At 33.0% G+C, this 26,498-nt stretch overlaps 1 protein-coding gene across 1 annotated transcript in view; it reads right to left on the minus strand.

Moving 5' to 3' along the window:
- Nucleotides 1–26,498, minus strand: part of LOC139899580 (uncharacterized) — a 111,802-nt gene that overhangs the window by 74,258 nt on the left and 11,046 nt on the right. The window contains exons 5-6 of the mRNA XM_071882396.1: nt 21,699–21,809; nt 21,506–21,616 (exon numbers count right to left, since the gene is read on the minus strand). Coding sequence (XP_071738497.1) covers nt 21,506–21,616; nt 21,699–21,809 — 222 coding nt within the window. The remainder of the gene's footprint in view (nt 1–21,505; nt 21,617–21,698; nt 21,810–26,498) is intronic.

Raw genomic sequence — 26,498 nt, forward strand, 5'->3', positions numbered from 1 at the left:
AAATAATTATGACTACTAAAATAAATGTTCTAATGACGTTATTAAGGTCACAAGTGTAAAAATAAAGATTTTAAATATAAATATACTTAGTACACAACTTATATATATATAAAATGAAAATATATAAACAAATAATGGAACTTATGAATTATTAAAGATATAAATTACATCACTAATAACAAAATATATATATTTATCTGATTACAAGTATATATTTTAATATATATATATATATGAATGATATAGGTTCGTGAATCCGAGGCCAACCCTGCATTGTTCAATGTTGTTATATGTATTTTTACTACAAAATACATTTGGTGAGTTTCATTACTCCCTTTTTAAATGCTTTTGCAATATATATTTTTGGGACTGAGAATACATGCGCTGCTTTTATAAATGTTTTACGATATAGACACAAGTAATCGAAACTACATTCTATGGTTGAATTATCGAAGTCGAATATGCCCCTTTTTATTAAGTCTGGTAATCTAAGAATTAGGGAACAGACACCCTAATTGACGCGAATCCTAAAGATAGATCTATCGGGCTCAACAAGCCCCATCCAAAGTACCGGATGCTTTAGTACTTCGAAATTTATATCATGTCCGAAGGAGGATCCCGGAATGATGGGGATATTCTTATATGCATATTGTGAATGTCGGTTACCAGGTGTTCAATCCATATGAATGATTATTTTTGTCTCTATGCATGGGACGTATATTTATGAGAAATGAAAATCTTGTGGTCTATTAAAATGATGGAAATTATTATTTATGTTAAACTGATGAACTCACCAACTTTTGGTTGACACTTTAAAACATGTTTATTGATAATGCTAAAAACGAACATATATTTCATAGCATTATTCCTCAAGAAAGACAAGCTTTTAGTTGCAATTGTTCTATTTACAAGTGATATTCGTTTAAATATTAAAAGGTGATGACAAAAAACAGATTCGACGAATTGAAGACGCAAACGACCAAAAAGCTCAAAAGTACAAAATACAATCAAAGAGGTTCCAATTATTGATAAGAAACGTCTCGAAATTACAAGAGTAAAAGATTCAGAACACAAAGTACAAGATATTAAATTGTACGCAAGGACGTTCGAAAATCCAGAACCGGGACCAGAGTCAACTCTAAACGCTCGACGCAACGGACTAAAAATTACAAGTCAACTATGCACATGAATATAATATAATATATGAATAATTCTTAAAAATTATATATATATTATATTATTATTTAAAATCATCGGCAAACAAAGAGCCAAGGCTGAATGAGCTGTAAAAACGAACTCCGCGACTTGCGGAGTTTGAAGGCTAAAAGTACCGCGACTCGCGGAGACCCCCTGAACTCAATTCCCTATAAAAGCAAACGAATTCTGATCATTTTATATATCAATAATCTATCTCTCTCTCAATATATACGTAAATATATATTTATAATTTATATTTTAATTTTAATTTTAATCCTAATAATAAGGGTATGTTAGCGAATGTTGTAAGGGTGTAAGTCGAAATTCTGTCCGTGTAACGCTACGCTATTTTTAATCATTGTAAGTTATGTTCAACCTTTTTACATTAATGTCTTGTAGCTAAGTTATTTTTATGCTTATTTAAAACAAAGTAATCATGATGTTGGGCTAATTACTAAAATTGGGTAATTGGGCTTTGTACCATAATTGGGGTTTGGACAAAAGAACGACACTTGTGGAAATTAGACTATGGGCTATTAATAGGCTTTATATTTGTTTAACTAAATGATAGTTTGTTAATTTTAATATAAAGATTCACAATTGGACGTCCCTATAAATAACCATATACACTCGATCGGACACGATGGGCGGGATATTTATATGTACAAATAATCGTTCATTTAACCGGACACGGGAATGGATTAATAGCCACTAGAATTATTAAAACAGGAGTGAAATTATGTACAAGGACACTTGGCATAATTGATAACAGAGTATTAAAACCTTGGGTTACACGCAGTCGATAACCTGGTGTAATTATTAAACAAAGTATTAAAATCTTGTTACAGTTTAAGTCCCCAATTAGTTGGAATATTTAACTTCGGGTATAAGAATAATTTGACGAGGACACTCGCACTTTATATTTATGACTGATGGACTGTTATGGACAAAAACCAGACGGACATATTAAATAATCCAGGACAAAGGACAATTAACCCATGGGCATAAAACTAAAATCAACACGTCAAACATCATGATTACGGAAGTTTAAATAAGCATAATTATTTTATTTCATATTTAATTCCCTTTATTTTATATTTAATTGCACTTCTAATTATAGCACTTTTATTTATTGTTATTGTATTTAATTGCACTTTTAATTATCGTACTTTTTAATTATCGCAAGTTTATTTTATCGCACTTTTATTATTCGCAATTTCATTATCGTTATTTACTTTATGCTTTAAATTAAGTCTTTTATTTATTTAATATTTTACATTTTGTTTTAACTGCGACTAAAGTTTTAAAATCGACAAACCGGTCATTAAACGGTAAAAATCCCCCTTTATAATAATAATATTACTTATATATATATTTGTATTTTTATAAAAGTAAACTAATATAGCGTTAAGCTTTGTTTAAAGATTTTCCCTGTGGAACGAACCGGACTTACTAAAAACTACACTACTGTACGATTAGGTACACTGCCTATAAGTGTTGTAGCAAGGTTTAAGTATATCCATTCTATAAATAAATAAATATCTTGTGTAAAATTGTATCGTATTTAAAAGTATTTCCTTGTAAAATATAAAGTTATTTTATATACACCTTGCATAACATCAAGTATATTTTTGGCACCGCTGCCGGGGACAATCAAACTTAAAAGCCGGAAGCGCAACGCTAAATAAATATAAAAAAACAGATTTTTATTTTTAGTTTACTTTTATTAAAATTCACTTTTGTAAAAAATACGTTTTTAATTATTCGAAAACATAAAAAGAAAACAAAAATATAAATATTTTTAAGATTTTGATAAATATTTAAGTTTTATAAAGTTTCTTTTTTTTATTTTATAAAAATATAAGTTTTATTTAAATATTTTGTGTTTATTTAAAATATAAAATCAAAAACCGAAAAAAAAATTATATATATATATATATAAATCTAGTTTTAAGATTTTTATTTATAAAATTATAAAGTAGTTCTATTTTTATTTTAGTTTTTAAATATAAGTTTTTTTTATATAAGTATTTTATTTAGTTTTTAAAACAGAAAATATAAATAAATAAAAAACGCGTCGAATTAAAAATTGTACCAGAGTTGAATTTAAGAACCCCGCGACTCGCGGAGTTTTCCTGCTTCGGGCACCGCAACTCGCGGAGCAGCCCTGACACACGTGACAGAAACCCTAATCAGCATTAATTACGGGTTTTATATTTATTAATTAACTTTTAACCCTAATTAGGTTTAATTTTAATATATTAATTAGTTTTACTTTTTATTTAATTTATATATTTAGTTAAATTAGTTTAATTAATGTAAAATTAATAGTTTTATAAATTAAATATTATAAAAATAATATTTTTATAAAAATTGTACTTTTTACAACTTTTTGTATATTTTTATATTTTATCCCTTTTTAATTGTTTTAGCGTAATATTTGTGTTTTTCGCTAGTTTTTAGTGTTAAACTTAGTTTTTGCCATAGTTATATTTTTATTTCTAGATTTTTAGGCTTTGCAGTAAAATCCCTTAAGTGCTTTTTCTTTAGACTAAGATTTAGGTGCTTTAGAATTTTGCGACGCCTTTTTAAGTTTTAGTTTTTTTTTTTAAAGTTATTGTCATTTGGGATATAGTTTTACTTGTAAGCTTTAATATTTTTAGACGCCTTTTATCTATGTATCAATTATCATTCCAATTAGTAATCTCAATTTGCGATTATAATTTTAAGTTACTGATAGTAATAAGGTTGGGTTAGTCGAGTGTTTTTAAGTTCTATAAGTTACTCTTTTTTTTTCTTTTTTTTATTTTTCGACCTTTTCCGACACACTCTTTTTCTTTCTTATTTCTCGCTATTCTAGTTTTAGGACATAGATTTTTATTCTACTTCTTATCTAAATTTCTTAAAATTATGAAAATTTATTTTAAGTGGTTAAATTGATAGACATCAAAATTTTCTGGTTCGTAGTAATAGTTGGATTTGTACGTGGACCGGGTTATTGGAGCCAAACAGTCCTCAATTATATTGAGACCAAACGAATCCTGCCCCTCTGCTGCATCTTTTGGCTATTCGAAACGTAGGCAAAATCAGAAAAGTCTATTAATTGGATAACTTATATAATTTTTCTTTCCTTTTTAAAAACTAATAGGATATTCAGTGAATGCACCGAGCAAGACGTTCACCACCTTTTGTACGTTCACCACCTGTAACTAGATCAAGACATTTAGCAAATATTACCGCCGTTGATTTTTCTTTAGAATCGTCATCCAGTCGACCAAGTACTCCAGTTCAAATTTCCGATAATCCATTTTTTGAACCCGACCTCACAATTGAGAATCCGGAGAATATTCAGGGACAATTCATAGATCCTGAACCACTAAACTTTCCTCCGGAATCACCAATCATTCAAACAGAGATTGTTGAGGATCGAACCATTAAATCAGAATCCTATAGTGATTCCGATTCAACAAATTCAATTATGGAGAATCTGGAACCTTTAAGTATGGAAGACCGAATGAGAGCTAAACGCACTGGCCAAGGTCACGCAATTATTCATCCAGACATTAATGCACCAGATTATTAAATCAAAGGACAAATTCTACACATGGTGACTAATCAATGCCAATTTAGTGGTGCGCCGAAGGAAGATCCAAATGAACATCTTCGTACCTTTAATAGGATCTGCACACTATTTAAAATAAGAGAAGTGGAGGATGAACAGATATATCTCATGTTATTTCCCTGGACTTTAAAGGGAGAAGCCAAAGATTGGTTGGAATCGTTACCTGAAGGGGCGATTGATACATGGGATGTTTTAGTTAAAAAATTTCTTAAACAATTCTTTCCGGCATCTAAAGCCGTAAGACTTCAACGAGAAATTGTTACGTTCACACAGAAGTCAAATGAAACTCTATATGAGGCATGGACAAGATTTGGAAAGTTATTAAGAGGATGTCCGCAACATGGTTTAGACACCTGTCAAATAGTACAAATATTCTACCAAGGATGCGACATCACTACAAGGAAAGACATCGATATAGCAGCTGGTGGTTCCATTATGAAGAAAACCGAAACCGATGCTTATAAAATTATTGATAACACTGCTTCCCACTCACATGAGTGGCACCAAGAAAAAGATATCGTTAGATCATCTAAAGCAGCTAGAGCCGATTCTAGCCATGACTTAGATTCCATTTCCGCAAAGATAGATGCTGTCGAGAGACGAATGGAAAAGATGACTAAGGATATTCACTCAATACGAATTAGTTGTGAGCAGTGTGGAGGACCACATTTGACAAAAGATTGTCTTAGTATTGAATTAACAATGGAACAAAGAGAGAATATTTCATACATAAATCAAAAGCCTGGAAATAATTATCAGAATAATTATCAACCGCCAAGACCTATTTAAAATCAAAACTAGAATTATAATCGAAATATTCCATACAACAACCAACAAGGTCCTAGCAATCAACAAGTATCCAATAATACTTACAATCAGCAAAGACCTAATTTTCAAAACAAACCACCACAACCCGATGATAAAAAGCCGAATTTAGAAGATATGATGACGAAGATAGTTGAAACTCAAACACAGTTTTTCACATCTCAAAAACAAACTAATGAACAAAATGCTCAAGCATTTAGAAATCAACAAGCTTCTATTCAAAACTTGGAACAAGAAGTAAGTAACCTAGCAAGGTTAATAGGTAAAAGAAAACCGGGAAGTCTACCTAGTGATACAAATGCTAACCCCCGGAATGAAACAGCTAAAGCTATTACCACAAGAAGTGCTACAACACTTAAACTACCTGAAATACCTGTAACTTCTGATGAAGCTATTCCTACTCCACAAGAACTACAACCTGAACAAGATAAGGAAACAGAACCGGTAGTTGAGAAGGTTAATGAAGATAACACAGCTAAGGATAAACCTTATGTTAAACCATACCAACCACCACTTCCTTACCCGAGTAAAATAAAGAAAGAGAAACTTGAAGCCGAGCAATCCAAATTCTTGGATATGTTTAAACAGATAAATGTAAATCTTCCTTTCATTGATGTGATTTCAGGAATGCCTAGATATGCTAAATTCTTGAAAGATCTAATCTCAAATAGAAAGAAAATGGAAGAACTCTCGGCCGTTACTATGAATGCTAATTGTTCAGCAGTGCTGTTGAAAAAGATACCAGAAAAATTATCTGATCCAGGAAGTTTCACAATTCCATGTTTTCTGGGTAGTCTTAGTTCAATAGAAGCATTAGCAGACTTAGGTGCTAGTATAAATCTAATGCCGTATTCACTATACGCTAAACTAGACCTTGGAGAATTGAAACCAACAAGAATAAGCATACAACTAGCCGATCGATCAATAAAATATCCTAGAGGGATAATGGAGAACATGCTAGTTAAATTTGGTACTTTAGTATTTCCAGTAGATTTTGTTGATCTGGACATGGAAGAAGATTCTCAAGTTCCTCTCATATTAGGAAGACCATTCTTAAACACGGCTAAAGCAATGATAGACGTGTTCGGTAAGAAATTGACCCTAAGTATAGAGGATGAGAGTGTTACCTTTTCAGTTGATAGAGCAATGCAACAACCGCAATCTGCAGATGATACATGTTATTATATTCAAACTATAGATTCACATGCAGAATTGTTAGAAGAATTTCCAGAATTACAAGGAACAGGAGAATGTTCTTTAGTAGAAGGTACTGAACAAATTGATGAAGCTGAAATGTTAGCTACACTAATAGCTAATGGATATGAACCAACAACAGAAGAAATTCAAATGCTAAAAGAAGAAGACAGATATCGATATAAATCATCGATAGAAGAACCACCGAAATTAGAGTTAAAGCCACTTCCAAACCATTTGGAATACGCTTATTTACATGGTGAATCTGAATTACCTGTAATAATATCGTCTTCTCTTACTGAAAATGAGAAATCACAACTCATTTCTGTGTTGAAAGCTCATAAACCAGCCATTGCATGGAAGATTCATGATATTAAAGGAATAAGTCCTTCGTATTGCACACATAAAATCCTTATGGAAGAAGGTCATAAAACGTATGTGCAACGCCAACGAAGACTAAATCCGAATATGCAAGATGTAGTTAAGAAAGAAATTATTAAACTACTAGATGCAGGTTTAATATATCCAATTTTTGATAGTCCATGGGTAAGCCCAGTTCAATGCGTGCCTAAGAAGGGTGGCATGACTGTCATTACAAATGAGAAAAATGAGCTTATTCCTACTAGGACTGTAACAGGATGGCGTGTATGTATTGATTATAGAAAATTAAATGACGCCACCAGAAAAGATCACTTTCCCTTACCTTTCATTGATCAAATGTTAGAAAGATTAGCCAGAAATAGTTACTATTGTTTTCTAGATGGATTTTCCGGATATTTTCAAATTCCAATAGCATCCGAAGATCAAGAGAAAACCACATTCACGTGCCCTTATGGTACTTTTGCTTACAAAAGCATGCCATTTGGACTTTGCAACGCCCCTGCAACCTTTCAAAGGTGTATGATGGCGATTTTTCACGACATGATAGAAGAATGCATGGAAGTTTTCATGGATGACTTTTCAGTCTTCGGTGATACATTTGAAACATGTCTAGTTAATCTTGAACGAATGCTTATTAGATGCGAACAATCAAATCTAGTACTTAATTGGGAGAAATGCCATTTCATGGTTAAAGAAGGCATCGTTCTTGGACATAAAATCTCAAAAGAAGGAATTGAAGTGGATAGAGCTAAAGTAGATGTAATTGCTAAACTTCCACATCCCATCAATGTTAGAGGAGTTAGGAGTTTTCTAGGGCATGCCGGTTTTTACCGACGTTTCATAAAAGATTTTTCTAAAATTGCCACTCCTATGAATAAACTCCTAGAAAATGATGCTCCATTCATCTTTTCAGATAAATATATCAAATCTTTTAATATTCTTAAAGAGAAACTCACTAATGCGCCGATCATGATAACACCAAATTGGAATCTACCATTTGAACTAATGTGCGATGCAAATGATTTTGCAATGGGAGCCGTTTTAGGACAAATGATTGAAAAACGATTTCAACCTATATATTATGCTAGTAAGACGTTACAAGGAGCACAAACAAATTATACAACTACTGAAAAAGAACTCCTTGCTATTGTCTTTGCTTTTGACAAATTTCGATCATATCTCGTTCTAGCTAAAACGGTGGTCTATACCGACCATTCTGCTCTTAGATACCTATTTTTGAAACAAGATGCTAAACCAAGATTAATCCGTTGGATCTTACTCTTACAAGAGTTCGATATTGAAATCCGAGATAAAAAAGGAGTAGAAAATCTCGCCGCTGATCATCTTTCTCGTCTTAAAAATCCCGAATTAGAAGTTCTAAATGAATCGGCCATACAAGACAACTTTCCTGATGAATATCTATTGAAGATAGATTATAATGAAATCCCATGGTTTGCAGACTATGCAAACTACTTAGTATGTGGATTCCTTGAAAAAAGATTATCGTACCAAAAACGAAAGAAATTCTTTAGTGATATAAAACACTATTTCTGGGAAGATCCACATCTATTTAAAAGTTGTCCAGATGGAATAATACGCCGATGTGTATTCGGAGATGAAGCTAGTAAAATTTTAAACCATTGTCACACAGGACCAACAGGAAGGCATTATGGGCCTCAATTAACAGCAAGAAAAGTTTATGAAGCTAGATTCTATTGGCCTACAATTTACAAAGACGCACACCTTCTTTGCAAATCCTGTGATGCATGTCAAAGGGCCGGAAAAATAAGTCAACGTGATGAAATGCCACAAAATGTCATTCAAGTATGTGAAGTATTTGCATTTGGGGTATTAACTTTATGGGTCCATTTCCAAAATCTCATAATAATCTCTATATTCTCGTAGCCATTGATTATGTATCTAAATGGGCGGAAGCACAAGCTCTCCCAACTAACGATGCACGAGTTGTAGTCAACTTTTTAAAACGTCTTTTTGCAAGGTTTGGAACACCGAAAGCTTTAATAAGTGATCGGGGAACTCATTCTGTAATAATCAACTTGAGAAAGTTCTTAAAAGATATGGAGTAACTCATAAAATCTCCACTGCTTATCATCCACAAACAAGTGGACAAGTTGAAAATACCAACCGAGCTTTAAAACGTATTCTAGAGAAAACCGTAGGATCAAATCCGAAGGAATGGTCCATTAAATTAGAGGATGCACTCTGGGCTTTTAGAACAGCCTACAAAACTCCAATTGGAACCACGCCTTTTAGACTCGTTTACGGAAAAGCATGTCATCTTCCAGTAGAAATTGAACACAAAGCATTTTGGGCTTTGAAGACATGTAATCTTGATATACATGAAGCTGGACGTCTACGATTAAGTCAACTAAACGAATTAGAAGAATTAAGACATGAAGCATACGAAAATTCGTTAATCTATAAAGAAAGAACGAAGAAATGGCATGATAAAAGAATCAGAAGTTTAAAAGAATTTAAAGAAGGAGACAGAGTTCTTCTTTTCAATTCACGATTCAAGCTATTTCCTGAAAAATTGAAATCAAGATGGTCTGGACCATTCATAGTCAAAAGAGTTTTCCCATACGGAACGATAGAATTAATAAATTCAAATGGGATTGAATTTAAGGTTAATGGTCACAGAGTTAAACATTACATAGATAGTCTGATGGAATTCGATAATGAAGTTAATCTCAATTTCGATACCACAGCTAACTAAGTGTGGGGAGAATCAAGTCTTTAAAGGATAATATGTATTTATGTTAGAGTTAGATTGTCTGTTTTCGTGTAGTTCTTGAAAATGGAACCCGAATGGTCTTTCCCTAGCAGACCCTAAAGAACTAGTCTTCTCCCCCCATTCTGAATTTTTATTTTTTTAGGAAATGAAGACTGCCTGTGAACTAAACCATGGTCTAATGCTACACGCTTTGATCACTAAACGTAATAATGACACACTACCGAGTGAAATAGTATCAGTAATCAGAGAAAGATTGGACGGAGTAAGAAAAGAATCCAGATGCGAAGATAATAAGTTACAATTTGGTAAAGGAAAATCAAAATCCGCAGCGAAAAGAAGAGCACGACACCTAGAAAGATGTCACAAATGCGGAAAATGGTCACATGGAGGTAAATGTTCAAATAATCAAACCTATTCAAATACCGAATTTGTTACTTTATGCAGAGACGGACCGTTCATATGTTTAGAAGAAAAAACACTGAATGCTCGAGGTTACGCCTATGTAGCTATGGAAAACCAATTAAACCGACTATCGTATGAATGGGATAGATCATATAACTAAGAATACTATATCACAGGTAAGTCTGTACAGTTTTTATTTTTATTTTTATTTTTAACCTTTTGATAATAAACGCTAATTTGTTCACTATAAAGTATTAAATTGGTATTGAATAAAATTAGGTTTGGCGACCGAAATTATTGATATCATTCAAAAAAATTTATTACATCACTGCGAAATTTAACGTTTATTCTTAAGGTATAATTATCTTTAATCAATCAACCCAAAATATTTAAAAAATTCGTCATGAGTTAAATTAGGTCATGGAACCGAAATTACTTTACCGAAAAGAGGGGCGCATATTTTTGATAATATTTGATTGATTAAAGTGGGATAAAAAGCCAAAAAGATTTTTAATTTTATTTTTACCATGTTTTTAAAATTAATATATAAATCTTAAATTAATATTGTAAAATTTGTAAAAACAATATATTTAAAATTGTAAATATTTGAAAAATATAATATAAGTTTGGTGTGATTTTATAATATGAATTTTTAAATTAAGTTTGGTGTGAATTTTTAATTTTTAAAATAAGAATTTTTAATTTTATGCATTTCAAATTTAAAGTATGGTGTGAAGAATTGTTGTGTAGTATAGAATTAAATGATCGGGTAGCTAGTTTAACCGATCGATCTTTTATTAGATTTTTGTTAGGAGGTTCGATGCGCCACATGTCTTTACTAGACATGACTCAGGCTTTACGTATATATACGTCTGAGGAGTTAGCATCTGCCGATTGTAGAGGGTTGATTCTAAATGATAGAAAGATAGACGAAAATTTTGATACGCATGGTGTATGGAGTCAAATGACTAGCCATCACCGATTTAAAGGGGGAAATTACTCTTATTTGGATATAGATAGAGCAGAGTTAAGAGTAATTCATAGGTTTTTAGCTAATTCGATTACACAAAGAGGTAAGAATAAGAAAAAGATAAATGAACAGGATTTGTTTTACCATATGTGTATTCGAGACCCACAAAGCGCTGTAAGTATACCTTATTGTGTGGGTTATTATTTATCAGCTATGGTTAGGGGGATGAGACCACATAGCATAATAGGAGGTGGTATATTTATTACTTTGATTGCTGAATATCTCGGTGTGGATATAAGTCGGGGGGGGATTATTAGTCGAAGAACCAGAACCCCGCGATACAATAGGTTTAAATGTATACCATGGTGCGAAGGTTTTGAAGAGGCGAAATAACGCCGCAGTACAATACCATGGTAGACATCCACAGGTTGAGAGAAACCAACAACCAGGTAATGTGGGAGGGGGAAATAAAATGACAGAAATGCAAAGGTTTATAGCTTCACAAGAGTATGAAAATGCTAGACATCGAGCATTTGAAGATTGGCAAGTTCATCAAAACCAAATCATAGCTTATTGCCAACAAATAGGTAGAAACTATATTCCTACTCAATCGCCCGTATTTCCTCCCTGGTCTATAGAGATCCAACCACCGTATCCTACGTATAACCCAGCCGAAGCATTCTATAACACATACGGTTATGCATGGAACCCCTACTGGTATCAGTATCATCCCTAGTTTACTTAGTTTTATTTATTTTATTATTTGTAATGTTAATACATTTAATACTTATGTTAATATTGTAATAGTTTTTATAATTTTCTAACTTTTATTATTAGATTTTAATAATTTTTGAATGTGGGGTAATATACCAAACTTCAAAAATATGTATATATGTTTGCAGTTTATCTTATGTACACAACAGGGTAAAACAACGCATTTTCAAAGACTGGCATTAAGTTCAGCAAAAGCAACTAATTTTGACGACAAGATGCAAAATATATGTGAAATAACAACAAGACGGAATGAACAAATGATATGCATCATTTATCATTCAGCAAGCAAACACAAATATGTTTGGAAACTTTGGTAAAATTTAATCATTTTCACACAAATCACCCTCAATAATTTAAATTGTTACCGATTTCTTGCAAATGATGGCATTGCAAGATCTTAAGTGTGGGAAGGGGTTAAATTCTTCCGGATTTTAAAATTTTTACTTTATACACTTGGTTACCATTAGAAATACTAGTAAAGTAGTAGTTGTATTAGAATCTAGTGCTCTCTGATAATAAAGAACAGCCCTAGTCTTATATACTGACTACTCAATTCTAGTAAAATGTTTCAAAATTTTCAATTAAATGAACTCAAAATCATGTTTATACATATTTATGAACGATAAAACTAGGTGTTAACACCGAAATTATTGTTACCTCGGAAAGGACATAAATTGAGAAACAAACCAAAATGTTAAAATTCATTTAAAATGGAATAGAGGACAATAAAAAGGAAAATAAAAGCCAAGTGTGGGAAAATTCTCCAAGTTATTCAAAACATATGTCACATATTTTTGTACAAATAACTGAAAATACTTTTGCTTTGGACTAAACTAAAAAGTTTTACCTAATTTACTGTAAGAAAGATGGATCTACACGATGAATCAATTCCATCATTAAAAGGAAGTAAAGTCTTCCGAAAAAGAAACGCGCTTCTTGATTTAGGTCAAGAAGTTATCGTCCAGACCAGCTGTAGGTTGACGAAAAACCTAGAAAAGTCATCTCTAAAATCAGCAGGAAATCCACGGACCTCAGCATTAAACAGGGTCGCCAAGTGGTCAGATTTATCCTAACCATGAGAAGGATTTATCTCGTACAATGGGGGGCACCGTGCAAATTAGCTGGATAAGACTAATGAATCAGATCCCCAGAAAGGATAATCTCCTTAAAAGATCAAAAATCTGCTTTTAAGCCTGATATTACTCAATCCTTGAGATTGACCTTAAAGATTGAGAATTACAAACTCATGGAATTCAATGATATCTAAACTCGAGCCTGAACGAGAAAATATTTTGATCAAAATTACAAACCGATTTGTTTTCTAAAAACCCATTTTCAATGCGTTCATTACCATTGAACGTAAAATCCTAGGAATTCACCTGGAATTCATTAGGTCACCTAAACCAAATCGGGTGTCAACCGTAAGAACGGTGGTTGCATAGCATGGTCAAAGACAGGACCTTGTGGCAGACCGAAAAATCATAAGGGTGAGCTTTACTATTGCTCCTACCAAGGATAGTAATTGCGTCCGACACGTTATAGACCATAATTAAAAGCATGTCAGGGGACATTGCCTTAACAATTGCTTGTTCAACGCTTTCCTTTACAACCGGATGGTAGTTTACCGAAAGGTAATATACGGAGCAAGTATACTGGACGTGTTGCTTTCCTAATACAAGGTTAGCAAGCGGGTGACACAAAACCGCAAGTTTTGAGCTAAAATTTTCAAATCTGAAACCCACCAAACCCACAAAAATAATTTGCAAACACCGGTGAAGGGTTATTTCGGAAAACTTATCTAGGGTAAAAGCTAGATTTAATTTTCAAAAGATCAAATGTTTTCATAAAGATCCAATTTCCTTAAAGGATCTAAATTTTTATAGTCATATGAGACTGTAAACCACAACGTTACTACCATTGTTTATACCGCCGTAAAGAAATCACTGATGTACAAAGTGTGAAGAATAAAGAAGTGATTCTAGTATTTCAAGACTATATTGCTTGAGGACAAGCAACGCTCAAGTGTAGGAATATTTGATAATGCTAAAAACGAACATATATTTCATAGCATTATTCCTCAAGAAAGACAAGCTTTTAGTTGCAATTGTTCTATTTACAAGTGATATTCGTTTAAATATTAAAAGGTGAAGACAAAAGACAGATTCGACGAATTGAAGACGCAAACGACCAAAAAGCACAAAAGTACAAAATACAATCAAAGAGGTTCCAATTATTGATAAGAAACGTCTCGAAATTACAAGAGTACAAGATTCAAAACGCAAAGTACAAGATATTAAATTGTACGCAAGGACGTTCGAAAATCCGGAACCGGGACCAGAGTCAACTCTCAACGCTCGACGCAACGGACTAAAAATTACAAGTCAACTATGCACATGAATATAATATAATATATAAATAATTCTTAAAAATTATATATATTATATTATTATTTAAAATCGTCGGCAAACAAAGAGCCAAGGCTGAATGAGCTGTAAAAACGAACTCCGCGACTTGCGGAGTTCGAAGGCTAAAAGTACCGTGACTCGCGGAGACCCCCTGAACTCAATTCCCTATAAAAGCAAACGAATTCTGATCATTTTATATATCAATAATCTATCTCTCTCTCAATATATACGTAAATATATATTTATAATTTATATTTTAATTTTAATTTTAATCCTAATAATAAGGGTATGTTAGCGAATGTTGTAAGGGTGTAAGTCGAAATTCTGTCCGTGTAACGCTATGCTATTTTTAATCATTGTAAGTTATGTTCAACCTTTTTACATTAATGTCTCGTAGCTAAGTTATTATTATGCTTATTTAAAAAGAAGTAATCATGATGTTGGGCTAATTACTAAATTTGGGTAATTGGGCTTTGTACCATAATTGGGGTTTGGACAAAAGAACCACACTTGTGGAAATTAGACTATGGGCTATTAATAGGCTTTATATTTGTTTAACTAAATGATAGTTTGTTAATTTTAATATAAAGATTCACAATTGGACGTCCCTATAAATAACCATATACACTCGATCGGACACGATGGGCGGGATATTTATATGTACGAATAATCGTTCATTTAACCGGACACGGGAATGGATTAATAGCCACTAGAATTATTAAAACAGGGGTGAAATTATGTACAAGGACACTTGGCATAATTGATAACAGGGTATTAAAACCTTGGGTTACACGCAGTCGATAACCTGGTGTAATTATTAAACAAAGTATTAAAATCTTGTTACAGTTTAAGTCCCCAATTAGTTGGAATATTTAACTTCGGGTATAAGGATAATTTGACGAGGACACTCGCACTTTATATTTATGACTGATGGACTGTTATGGACAAAAACCATACGGACATATTAAATAATCCAGGACAAAGGACAATTAACCCATGGGCATAAAACTAAAATCAACACGTCAAACATCATGATTACGAAAGTTTAAATAAGCATAATTATTTTATTTCATATTTAATTCCCTTTATTTTATATTTAATTGCACTTCTAATTATAGCACTTTTATTTATTGTTATTGTATTTAATTGCACTTTTAATTATCGTACTTTTTAATTATCTCAAGTTTATTTTATCGCACTTTTATTATTCGCAATTTCATTATCGTTATTTACTTTATGCTTTAAATTAAGTCTTTTATTTATTTAATATTTTACATTTTGTTTTAACTGCGACTAAAGTTTTAAAATCGACAAACCGGTCATTAAACGGTAAAAACCCCCCTTTATAATAATAATATTACTTATATATATATATTTGTATTTTTATAAAAGTAAACTAATATAGCGTTAAGCTTTGTTTAAAGATTTTCCCTGTGGAACGAACCGGACTTACTAAAAACTACACTACTGTACGATTAGGTACACTGCCTATAAGTGTTGTAGCAAGGTTTAAGTATATCCATTCTATAAATAAATAAATATCTTGTGTAAAATTGTATCGTATTTAATAGTATTTCCTTGTAAAATATAAAGCTATTTTATATACACCTTGCATAACATCATTTATTCTCAGGTATGAAAGAAGTCTTCCGCTATGCATTTGCTCATTTTAGAGATATTACTTGGAGTCATTCATGGCATATTTCAAAAGACGTTGCATTCGAGTCGTTGAGTTCATCAAGATTATTATCAAGTCATTTATAGTTGGATATATTAGGAAATGGTATGCATGCCGTCAACTTTTGATAAAATGAAAGTTTGTCTTTTAAAAACGAATGCAATGTTTGTAAAATGTATCATATAGAGGTCAGGTACCTCGCGATGTAATCAACTGTTGTGAATCGTTTATAATCGATATAGACTTCGTCCGGATGGATTAGGACGGGTTGTTACAAACAGCTCCTGGAACTCCGAATTTGAAAGTTCAATCATTCTTTTGCATGGGATCGCGAAGAACGAGAACTCAGATCCGACACCCAGATCTCCCGAAAAAATCTCTCCGCAACGAACCCATCGACCCGACCTCAGACTCTGTAACCCTTCGCGAACCATCACTATCATAATACAATTCGTCGAATAATTGCATCATAAAAGCCAAGATCAGACTAACCTTGGTGTGATTAATCTTCATGGATACATAGACATACCCCAAGATTACCCGCGAACAACTAAGTCACCAGTTCTCAATACATGTTGCAAACAAATCCTTAAGCCCGTCGTTTTAATAACCCTGATGAAAAAACTGATTCATCAACCATATCGAAAACACTTGCTTTCAATTCGCCATCGTGCCCGAACTTGTAACCTTGAAGCTCTTGATACCACTTGTTATGAATTTGGGACCCAACAAAGACAGGTGATTTAACCCAATCACCAAACCCACGAACGACAAACGAATAATTAAAGCATAAGAACGATAAATAAGAGCATAAAAGACACACGGATTTAACGTGGATATCCCAACTCCAAACACGGAGAAGGGTTTAATCCACGGGCGCAAACCAGAGATTTTTCTTTATTATTTTTGTGCACAATATATAGTGAACGTGTATACATATGAAGGAAGTGGAAATTGAAATTTACTAGTAATACTGTATAAGTTTGATGATCAGCTGACTAGCTGAGCTGAGCGTATTAATGTCTTTACCCTTACAATTAGTATCGTGTTTTGTTTCTAATTTGGGAGTTATGCAGGTTTTTTAATATTCTGTAAGCTATTAGTTATTGGTTATATTTGTTTACTGCTGTATTTATTTACTAGATATATGCTTCGTATATAATGTTTTTATGTTAGGAAAATGAGGTTGTATTTAACCAACCTTTAAAATGTTTTTTCAACAGCCGTGCATCGCACTGTAATTAGATACTACTAGATACAGAGTTGGATTTGGATAATTTCCAAAAATAAAATTATATGTGTTTAATTAGCTTTACTTGGTTTAGTTGATGGTGATGGTGATTATCTAAATAAATAAACATATTAACTGCTTTTAAAAGAGCAATTGAATTTGTTTATCTGCTGCAAAAATAAGGACTTCGTAATAACTAGATGAATACGTAAATTACTACTGTATTTCAAATCACACCCTGAGTGTGCTAATTTTTGATAATCTTGTTATTTGGATGTTTTACGAAGGGTGACAACGCAGTCAGTCATATGCAACTGCAAACTAAATGAGGCAATACTTGTGATTTCCAAGATCTGCATTTCAAGATGTAAACTCAACCTACTCTAATGATCGAACTATATAGTACTCCGTATAAGATAGTAGGCTGTGTATAATTTACTGAGTACAATCTCCTCAATCTTGAATCATAGCAGCAGATAAGAGTGAAGCTTGCAGTTTTTCATCTCTGCCAGTATTAGCTGAAAAGAAGGGGTATTTTAGACCTTTCTTATATGGCTGCCACATCTGCAAAGTGGGGTATTGTAGATGAACTAGGGACCTTAGATCAAACGTATTAACCTAGATTAACGGCGGAAACGATAACTAGGGCGAGTCGAATACTTAATTAACTATCGGGATCAATCTAACCAACAGAATGATACGACGGCTAAAGGGTTTGTGGTGTGTAACCTAGCAATGAACCACAAAACCCGTATATATATATATATATATATATATATATATATATATATATATATATATATATATATATATATATATATATATATATATATATATATATATATATATATATATATATATATATATATATCTTCAGTGACCATCGGCCAGTGGTCTGTGACCTACGGCCGATGGTGAGAGTCCCTCGACCGATGGTCCCTACCATCGGTCGATGGTCTGAGCAGCCAACCAACTGCTCTTAACCAGTTCACGACATTATACTAAGCAATTCAAATACAAAGTATTAATGACGATGTTCGTACATGACTGAAATACGAAATACAAAACTAATAGAACTTATTACATAATAGAACTCGGAATTATGCACCAACAGGTATTTTAAAGAAACCCCAGTTTCTTTAGATTCTGGGTTTGCTTCTTTATCCCATGATTCATTGCTAGCCGACCTTTTTCTTCTACACACTAAAAACAAATAACAAGTAAGACCAAAGTAGAAGATAATGTCACAATGAGTATAATCATGTGTTTTTTCTCCATTTAAGTTTATAGAAAATGAAAAAGATAAGATCTTTATTTGTGGGTGAAGATTAAATAAACAGGATCTGGGTCGGGTCAAAGATTCAAGCAGAACCCAATTGGGTGACACAAATTTTTATGTATGAGAGTCTGACAGGAGATTTGGGTAGGGGTGAAAATTTGAATTTTTTTTTGTTTGGTGTGGACTGTAGAAGAAGAAGAAGGTTGTTGGAATGAATGATAAAAGGAAGCTTTTTTACAAGTCTGTTAAAGAAGAGAAGAGATGTGGGGCATTGTCTCATGGGTATCAAATTATTTTGTTTTTCCAAAGTAATAAAACTTTAATAATATAATCTCATTAACCATTGGTGGAGGCAACCATTATGAGGTGGCCATTGATTTTGATAATTCAATTGTCCTTGTGTATTACTCCGTACTTATGAATATGGTAGACGCACTTAACGCATATATGTGATAAATTGTGATAAATTCATCAAAATTAATAGTATAAATATCATTATTGTTTTGTTAACCATTTTATGTACAATCTTATGTAAACTAGCTCTTCTGTTTTGGGATAAATTTACCATTTTTAACTAATACGGAGTATCTATATTTGTAACTTGGAGTTGATATGAATAATTAATAAACACTTATCAAAATTAAATAAAAAACGACAGTATAAGAAGAATATTAGATCGGTGGATCAGCTTGTGGAAGTTATCTTTTTGAAAGTTCGTTTTAAACTTATGTCGATTACTTGGAGGAAGTCGAAGCAAGCTCAAATAATGAAGTCTGCGTGAAAGATCTCTTGAATCCTTCTTGATCGTGTGGTCCTATAACCGTGAGGTTATGTTTGTCATTTAGATAGGGTGTGCTTGGTTTTGTGTTGTGCTAAGCAATTGGTTGCATGTCTATAAGTTCTTCTTGTAGTCGTTTCTATTCTTCTTTGTATATATCATTTCCATTAATTAATATATTTCACCGGGATTTACCCTTATAAAGAAAGAATCAACAAAGATTAAGAAATTAAATTTAGTAAGTTTAATGGTAATGCTTATGATACTCTCAAATTAGATATATTAATATTAATATTTTACCTTTTTATTTAAGAAAACACAAAACGTGGTATTTTGGGCCTATGCAAGTAATACTATAACTATGATAAGGACTATGACATGATAAGGTACCGAATAAGTTTTGGTTAAAGTGACTGTAATGTGAAAGTTTTGGGATAAAAGGGCGTAACAGAGAAATGTGTGAAAAGGAATTGTATGAAGATTTGAAGGTAGTCTCTACCAATGTGTGTACATATAATGAAAAAAAAAAAAATGCAAGCCCCCTTCTTGCCTATTGCATATTTGCATCCACTGAGAACGCCCATGGGATTATATGCTTCATACACCTTTCTATTAGAAATCTCTCGCTACATAGGATGTCATGGTTACAAATTGTTTCATGGTTCGTTTCTTTTATGAACTTTACATAAATAATCTGCAAGCTCTGACATAAATTTTCTTCATTTTTGGAAGGACGTTGCTGTAAAGTCTAATGTTACAGCTTCAATTCGTGATTCTCAATATGTTTATAGATCGTACAGTAGGTTTGATTAATGTAATGAATGTTTGAATGTATAATGAAGATATATGAATATGAACTCAGATCTGAATATGAAATTTGTGTTATATTCTGAGATTCATACAATGAATTTAGCACGTGAATTCAATCGTAATCACAATTGAATCCACGGCTCTTTTGGACTCATTCATAATTGTATGAATGATCACGGTTTAGCTCAAGTCTCTCAACAATGTGTTGAGAGAGTTTGGGGATAAAACACCTAATGTGTGTGTGTGTGTGACAATGAAAGCTCCAAGTGACTAAGATGTGATGCATAAGTATTTACACTCCATACTTATGCTCACTTACATGCTAATCACATCACATATGCACATCTCAAATTGGGTAACTTTGTGACCCAACAGTTGCTGCTGCTACTTCGTATGTTAGAACCAAATACTACTTAACAGTTACCGGTATACAAGGTCATTGTTGGGCCCAAAGGAGACACCGGAAGTAATACTGGATGAACAGTCTATTCTGTATAAGTTGTCCTACTAAAAGAACGACATTTGGCCCACTTTCATCAATGCATCACCACACTCCTTTATTTCCCAATTTGCAAACCATGGTGATTGGTGAATTGTTGGTATGCCCGTATATATAACTTTATTTGTTCGAAATATTTGCTATACAAAGTTAACCGTGTTCTATTATATCTTGTACAAGAGCTAAGATACATTTGACACCAAAAAATGGCATGAGTTGATTAAGAATCTGCCTGGTACTTTTTTCAGAGTATTCTGTTTGACTTCTAACATAGATAAAGGCTAATGTGTCCCACGAATCAACTATGGATGATCAGATTAATGAATCGATAGATGTCGAGATAGAAGACAGGACATTAACGTGGTTGGTGTTTATGACACATTCGAGGCATGTTCACATTCAGAATTTTTCAAATACGGAATCCAAACACAAATACGGAAGACCGAAGAATAAATGGCAGCAGCGTAATGTTGTAACACTGGCTAGCATCACACACAGATCAAATTCATGGACTACCTTAGTAACCCTTACAATCTTTTAACAACATAACATTGCAAGCGACCTAAACGTTACTACCAATCTAGTTACATTAATCTTCTACAACCTTACAATCACTGCTTGTAAGTTGTAACACTTCGAAAACCTACTACTTCTTTGCTGTCAATCATAGTTTCAGACCAATGACGGTGGTTTCTAGGTTTCTACATTCACGTCTGTCCCGGCCAACATATCCAGCTCTTCGACTGCCTTGAAAACATCATCTTCGGGGTTCACGTATGAACTTACCCCAGCAACCACTTCCTTAGCTTTCGATTGCTGTGACCAAGTTACATGATATAAGTTAGATGTAAGGTTAAGAATATTCTAAAACATGTAGAACTGTTTACAAAATTTCTACATTCACGTCTGTCCCCGCCAACATATCCAGCTCTTCGACTGCCTTGAAAACATCATCTTCGGGGTTCAGGTATGAACTTACCCCAGCAACCACTTCCTTAGCTTTCGATTGCTGTGACCAAGTTACATGATAAAAGTTAGATGTAAGGTTAAGAATATTCTAAAACATGTATAACTGTTTACAAAATTAATATACTTCTACTCAATCAGCCACAAAGAAATTTTCAATTTTATGAAAACTTTCTTAATGATTTCTTTTAGACGATTCTCATATGGACAATGAAAATGTGAGTTAACTATAAGGGGTTGAACTGAACTCCTTACATGGTTTACATTTGCTAGTTTTGACCCTAATATAATCAGAATATTATCAAAATTACATCCTTCAAACACAACATATATTAATAGATTTGACTGAAAATTATTATTATATTTTTTGGATTTTTTTAATAATTTTTTTTTTTTTTAAATGCAATCCAAAAAAGGAAAGACACAGCACAGAAAGTCACTTTCAACCCAAGAAGAACAAACACCCAAGTCAAAATAAACACACATAGCCAAAACGTCTTTAGAGTCCTATGTAGATGTCAAATTTCAAAAATAATTTAGCACACAAGTTTTACTACTACTGCTAGTATTACTATTTGTACAGAAAATAACCCAGAGAGAAAAATATAACATGTAACCACAATAAATAATCATGTTAGACACAAAAAGTAGCTATCATTCCCATTTTTGATGAATCATATGTTATGATTTCAGTACCAAATAAGGTTATCAAATGAATTATAATTACAATTGAAACAATAGAAAAAGGATATATGAGTTAATATATGCTCTAAAGTTGAAAATATCATAAAAACGAAAAAAGGGGGAGGGAATCCCCATATAAATTTAATTATAACTAATAAATATAATAATAATAATATAAATAGGGAATGATTTAACTTACTAAATGCTCATATTTCAGCTTCAATTCTTTGTATGCTACAAGCTGAAGTGGATCCATCACTAGAGCAGCAGTTCCTGGTCCACCCAAGGAGTTCATGAAATCCATAAAGTTCATGTTAGCCTGTCAACAACCAAAAGTAGTGAGTGAGGGTGTGAATCAACTTGATTCACAATAGTAAAGCTTCACAGAAAAGAGAAATGGCAATTAAAACAAGTTATAATGGCGAATAAAACAAATTATAAAGTACTGCATGAACACACGAAACAACGATACACTTTAAAACAATAGCAAATTCCAAAAACAGGTTTTAAAGCTCAAAAAAGCTCAATGTAGTTAGTCCATTTGCACATAGAAAGGAGTGTGAGTTCAATTTTGATCATTAGAAGATACACATAAGAATATTTTACCTTGCTTTTGGGAGGGCGACCAAGACGTTTTGAAAGAGGGCGGTGAACATCGGCATGATTCACCATGCTTTTGGGAGGACGACCACGATGTTTCGAAACAGGTACATCCTGAGTAGCAGGTTTAGTGAACTTAGGTCGCCCCCTTCCTCTTTTCTTCCCACCACCATTATTAACTTTAGAAATTGTGTTCAGTTTAGGCCTTCCACGTGTACGTTTTCCCGGTTCCATCACCCCACCAGAACCAGTGACAGGAGATGTAGTAGCTTTCTTTGGTGGCCGACCACGACCCCTCTTTACAACTGGAGTCAGAGAAGGCGCTTGTGGGGACTTAGGAGGACGTCCTGGTTTTCTTTTTTCAACAGAAGTATCCATGGTAGGTGCCTAGATGGAGGTTAGATAACTACAACGTTATGAGTGTTCAATCAGTCAATGCAAGAGCAGATACATATGTTTTGATAAATCAATCCATTTGACACATGTAACGAAAAATAAGTTCTAATGTTTTGTATTTATATAAATATATAGTTGAGATGGAAACGAATCTAATTACAATGCAATAAACAGAAATCGTCTAAGAAAAGTTCACCATCAATATGAACAACAAAACTTTTTAATTTTTAGTAAGTTTATACATCAATCACCCTCAATATCATACTACTTTTTAAATGCTCGTCAACAATAACACATAACACAATATTGTTCATAAACCGAGCACATATCTAATTACTCGTATTTATTAATTTTATATTTATATAAATAATGATTACCAAATAAATACGGAGTATATAAAAAATAGTGTTTAAAATTTGAATAAATTTGTACGGTCAGAGTTAAAAACATAGGATTCCACAAAAGAATTCCGTCAACAAACGGAAAACCCTAAATTATCTCAATCAACCTAATGACGAAATAACTGAGAAATTATAGTTGAATCTGTGAATATAACATCAATAATCATTGAAATATAGCTGTAATTCAGCTGTGAAATCGTATATATGTATATATATAAGAAAAAAAATAGTCACAAAATAGACAGTTCCTAGCTACAAATTAAGGGGATACAAAATGTACCACAGTCAGCGATCTGGTCCACCGGCAATGGACGGAATCACAGCGGTTAGTTGACAGACAGAAGCACCGTAGATTGATGGGAGACGGAAAGAAAATGATTCCGTCTAGTTGAAGATGAAGATAAGTGTGAGAAACACACTGAAGATGTGTCCTAATTCAAAAAGTTTTTGGGCCATTTAATTGTTAGTTTCGGCCCAACATCCAATGGACTGGACCAAAATAATATTTTATCATTAAATTTGTATTAATCTATCTATCTGTTTTCTATTAATAATATTTTAATTTTAATTTGTCTTTAAATTGAATCTTAATCATTAGATCGAGATTAAACAAACAGTTTGGACCCTTGATCTATTTTACCAAATTGCATGACAAATAATTATTCGGTTGACATTCTTTTTTTTTCAGCGAATATATATATATATATATATATATATATATATATATATATATATATATAGTCATGATCAATGGGCAAGAAACCAATCGGGGGAAGCGGGAGGAAGCAACTTTTTTTTTTCGTTTTTTTTTTTGAAATTTTTTTTCCCGGCATCAAGATCAAACGAAAATATGAACATTTATAAGAGACACTTCGTGATGAATGTTATTATTTAGGCGGGAAAACGATCGACAAGAATAACATTCAAGATAATATTGTTCGTGAAGAATATGAACGTTTTTTATCATAAACCCAAAACACCAAACCCTAAACCCTAAACCCTAAACTCTAAACCGTTCGTGTTAAAAACTCAATCTAAATCCTAAATCTAAACCCTAAATCTAAACCCTAAACCCTAAATTTCTAAACCCTAATATCTAAACCATATAAACCCTAATACCTAAACCCTAATATCTAAACCCCAATAGCTAAAACCTCAATATACGCTCGAAAAACACGATAATTGTTATATATTACTTCTTCGAGCGTTTTTCCACCAAAATAAAAACATTTATCACAAAGTGTCTCCCGATTGGTTACTTCCCTCTTGATCCTACCCCTATATATATATATATATATATATATATATATATATATATATATATATATATATATATATATATATATATATATAAAAGATCGTAAAGATCCGGTGGTACACATGAACAACAATAATTGAAAGGTCTCGCTCTAAAACGTCCTACACAATGGACGATAATTAAAAGAGAACGAACACATTGAAAATGTAAGAAATAATACACAAATACACACCACCAAACCTAAATCTAAATCATATATAAAACCGATCTCGTATCTAACACCACGTCGCCGCTACTCAAAAGCCGCACAACTAAAAAGAACGTCGGGCTCTCCAGCAGCACCTAACACGAGACCTGGAAACCAAAGAAACCTCTCGTACCCGAAAAAACCTGTATCAACTCCAAACCAGAGAAACACAATCCCGTCGAATAAGATCAAATCCCCGTTCGAGTGGAAAAAAGGACCCCGATAGAACACTCCAGTAAACATCAATTTTTTGAGGTCAACTAAGTCAACACACGTCGTCAACGACATCGAGCCCACCCAATAGACTCGACTACGAGAAAGGTATGAACTAATCAGGCAAGCAACAACCAAACAACGCGAAACACAGATTCAAACCAGTAAGAAGCCAGGCCATCTTCGCTAAATTTTATTAGGACATACAAACTCACATACCCAAGCGACCAACAACCAACAGGTAGTTTCCACCGACGACTACCAACGGCAGCTGGCAGCTTCAGCAAATTCCGACTACCACCACACCATCGTAGGCTACGGGCAGCCACAAACGGCCGCCAACAGCAACCGGATCACCGGCTGCCGACGCCAGCCACTGTAGCCACTGACCAGCCGCCATAGCGTCCAGCAGTAACCCCCACCCACTAATTGTAGCCACCTACAGCCACCGAAACAGTCATCAGCCGCTAGCAACCACTCAAGGCCACTGGCAACCGTCGACCGTCCATGTGACGACCCGGAAATTTCGACCAAATTTAAACTTTATCTTTATATGATTTCGACAAGATAAGCAAACTCTATTTAATTGAGTCTCAACTTGTGGAACAGTTTACATAAATTCATTTGACTTTGACTATCTCCGACGATTCACGAACCGTTGTGTGTAAATAAATATGAAGGTATATATATATATATATATATATATATATATATATATATATATATATATATATATATATATATATGTATGCAGGGGCGGAACTTAGTTATATCCGGAGGGGGTGCCCTCCCCCTCCGGATTTGGGAAAAAAAAATTTACACTAAAAAAAAAAAAATTTACTAACAAATAAGGTTTTTTTTAGTGTTTACCCTCCTGGCATTGAAACTTTTATTAAATTTTTACATTCGCCTCACCTGTGTCCGGGTTCAAGT

The sequence above is a fragment of the Rutidosis leptorrhynchoides genome, chromosome 3, assembly GCF_046630445.1.
Source record: "Rutidosis leptorrhynchoides isolate AG116_Rl617_1_P2 chromosome 3, CSIRO_AGI_Rlap_v1, whole genome shotgun sequence".
In the NCBI taxonomy this organism is placed as follows: Eukaryota; Viridiplantae; Streptophyta; class Magnoliopsida; order Asterales; family Asteraceae; genus Rutidosis; species Rutidosis leptorrhynchoides.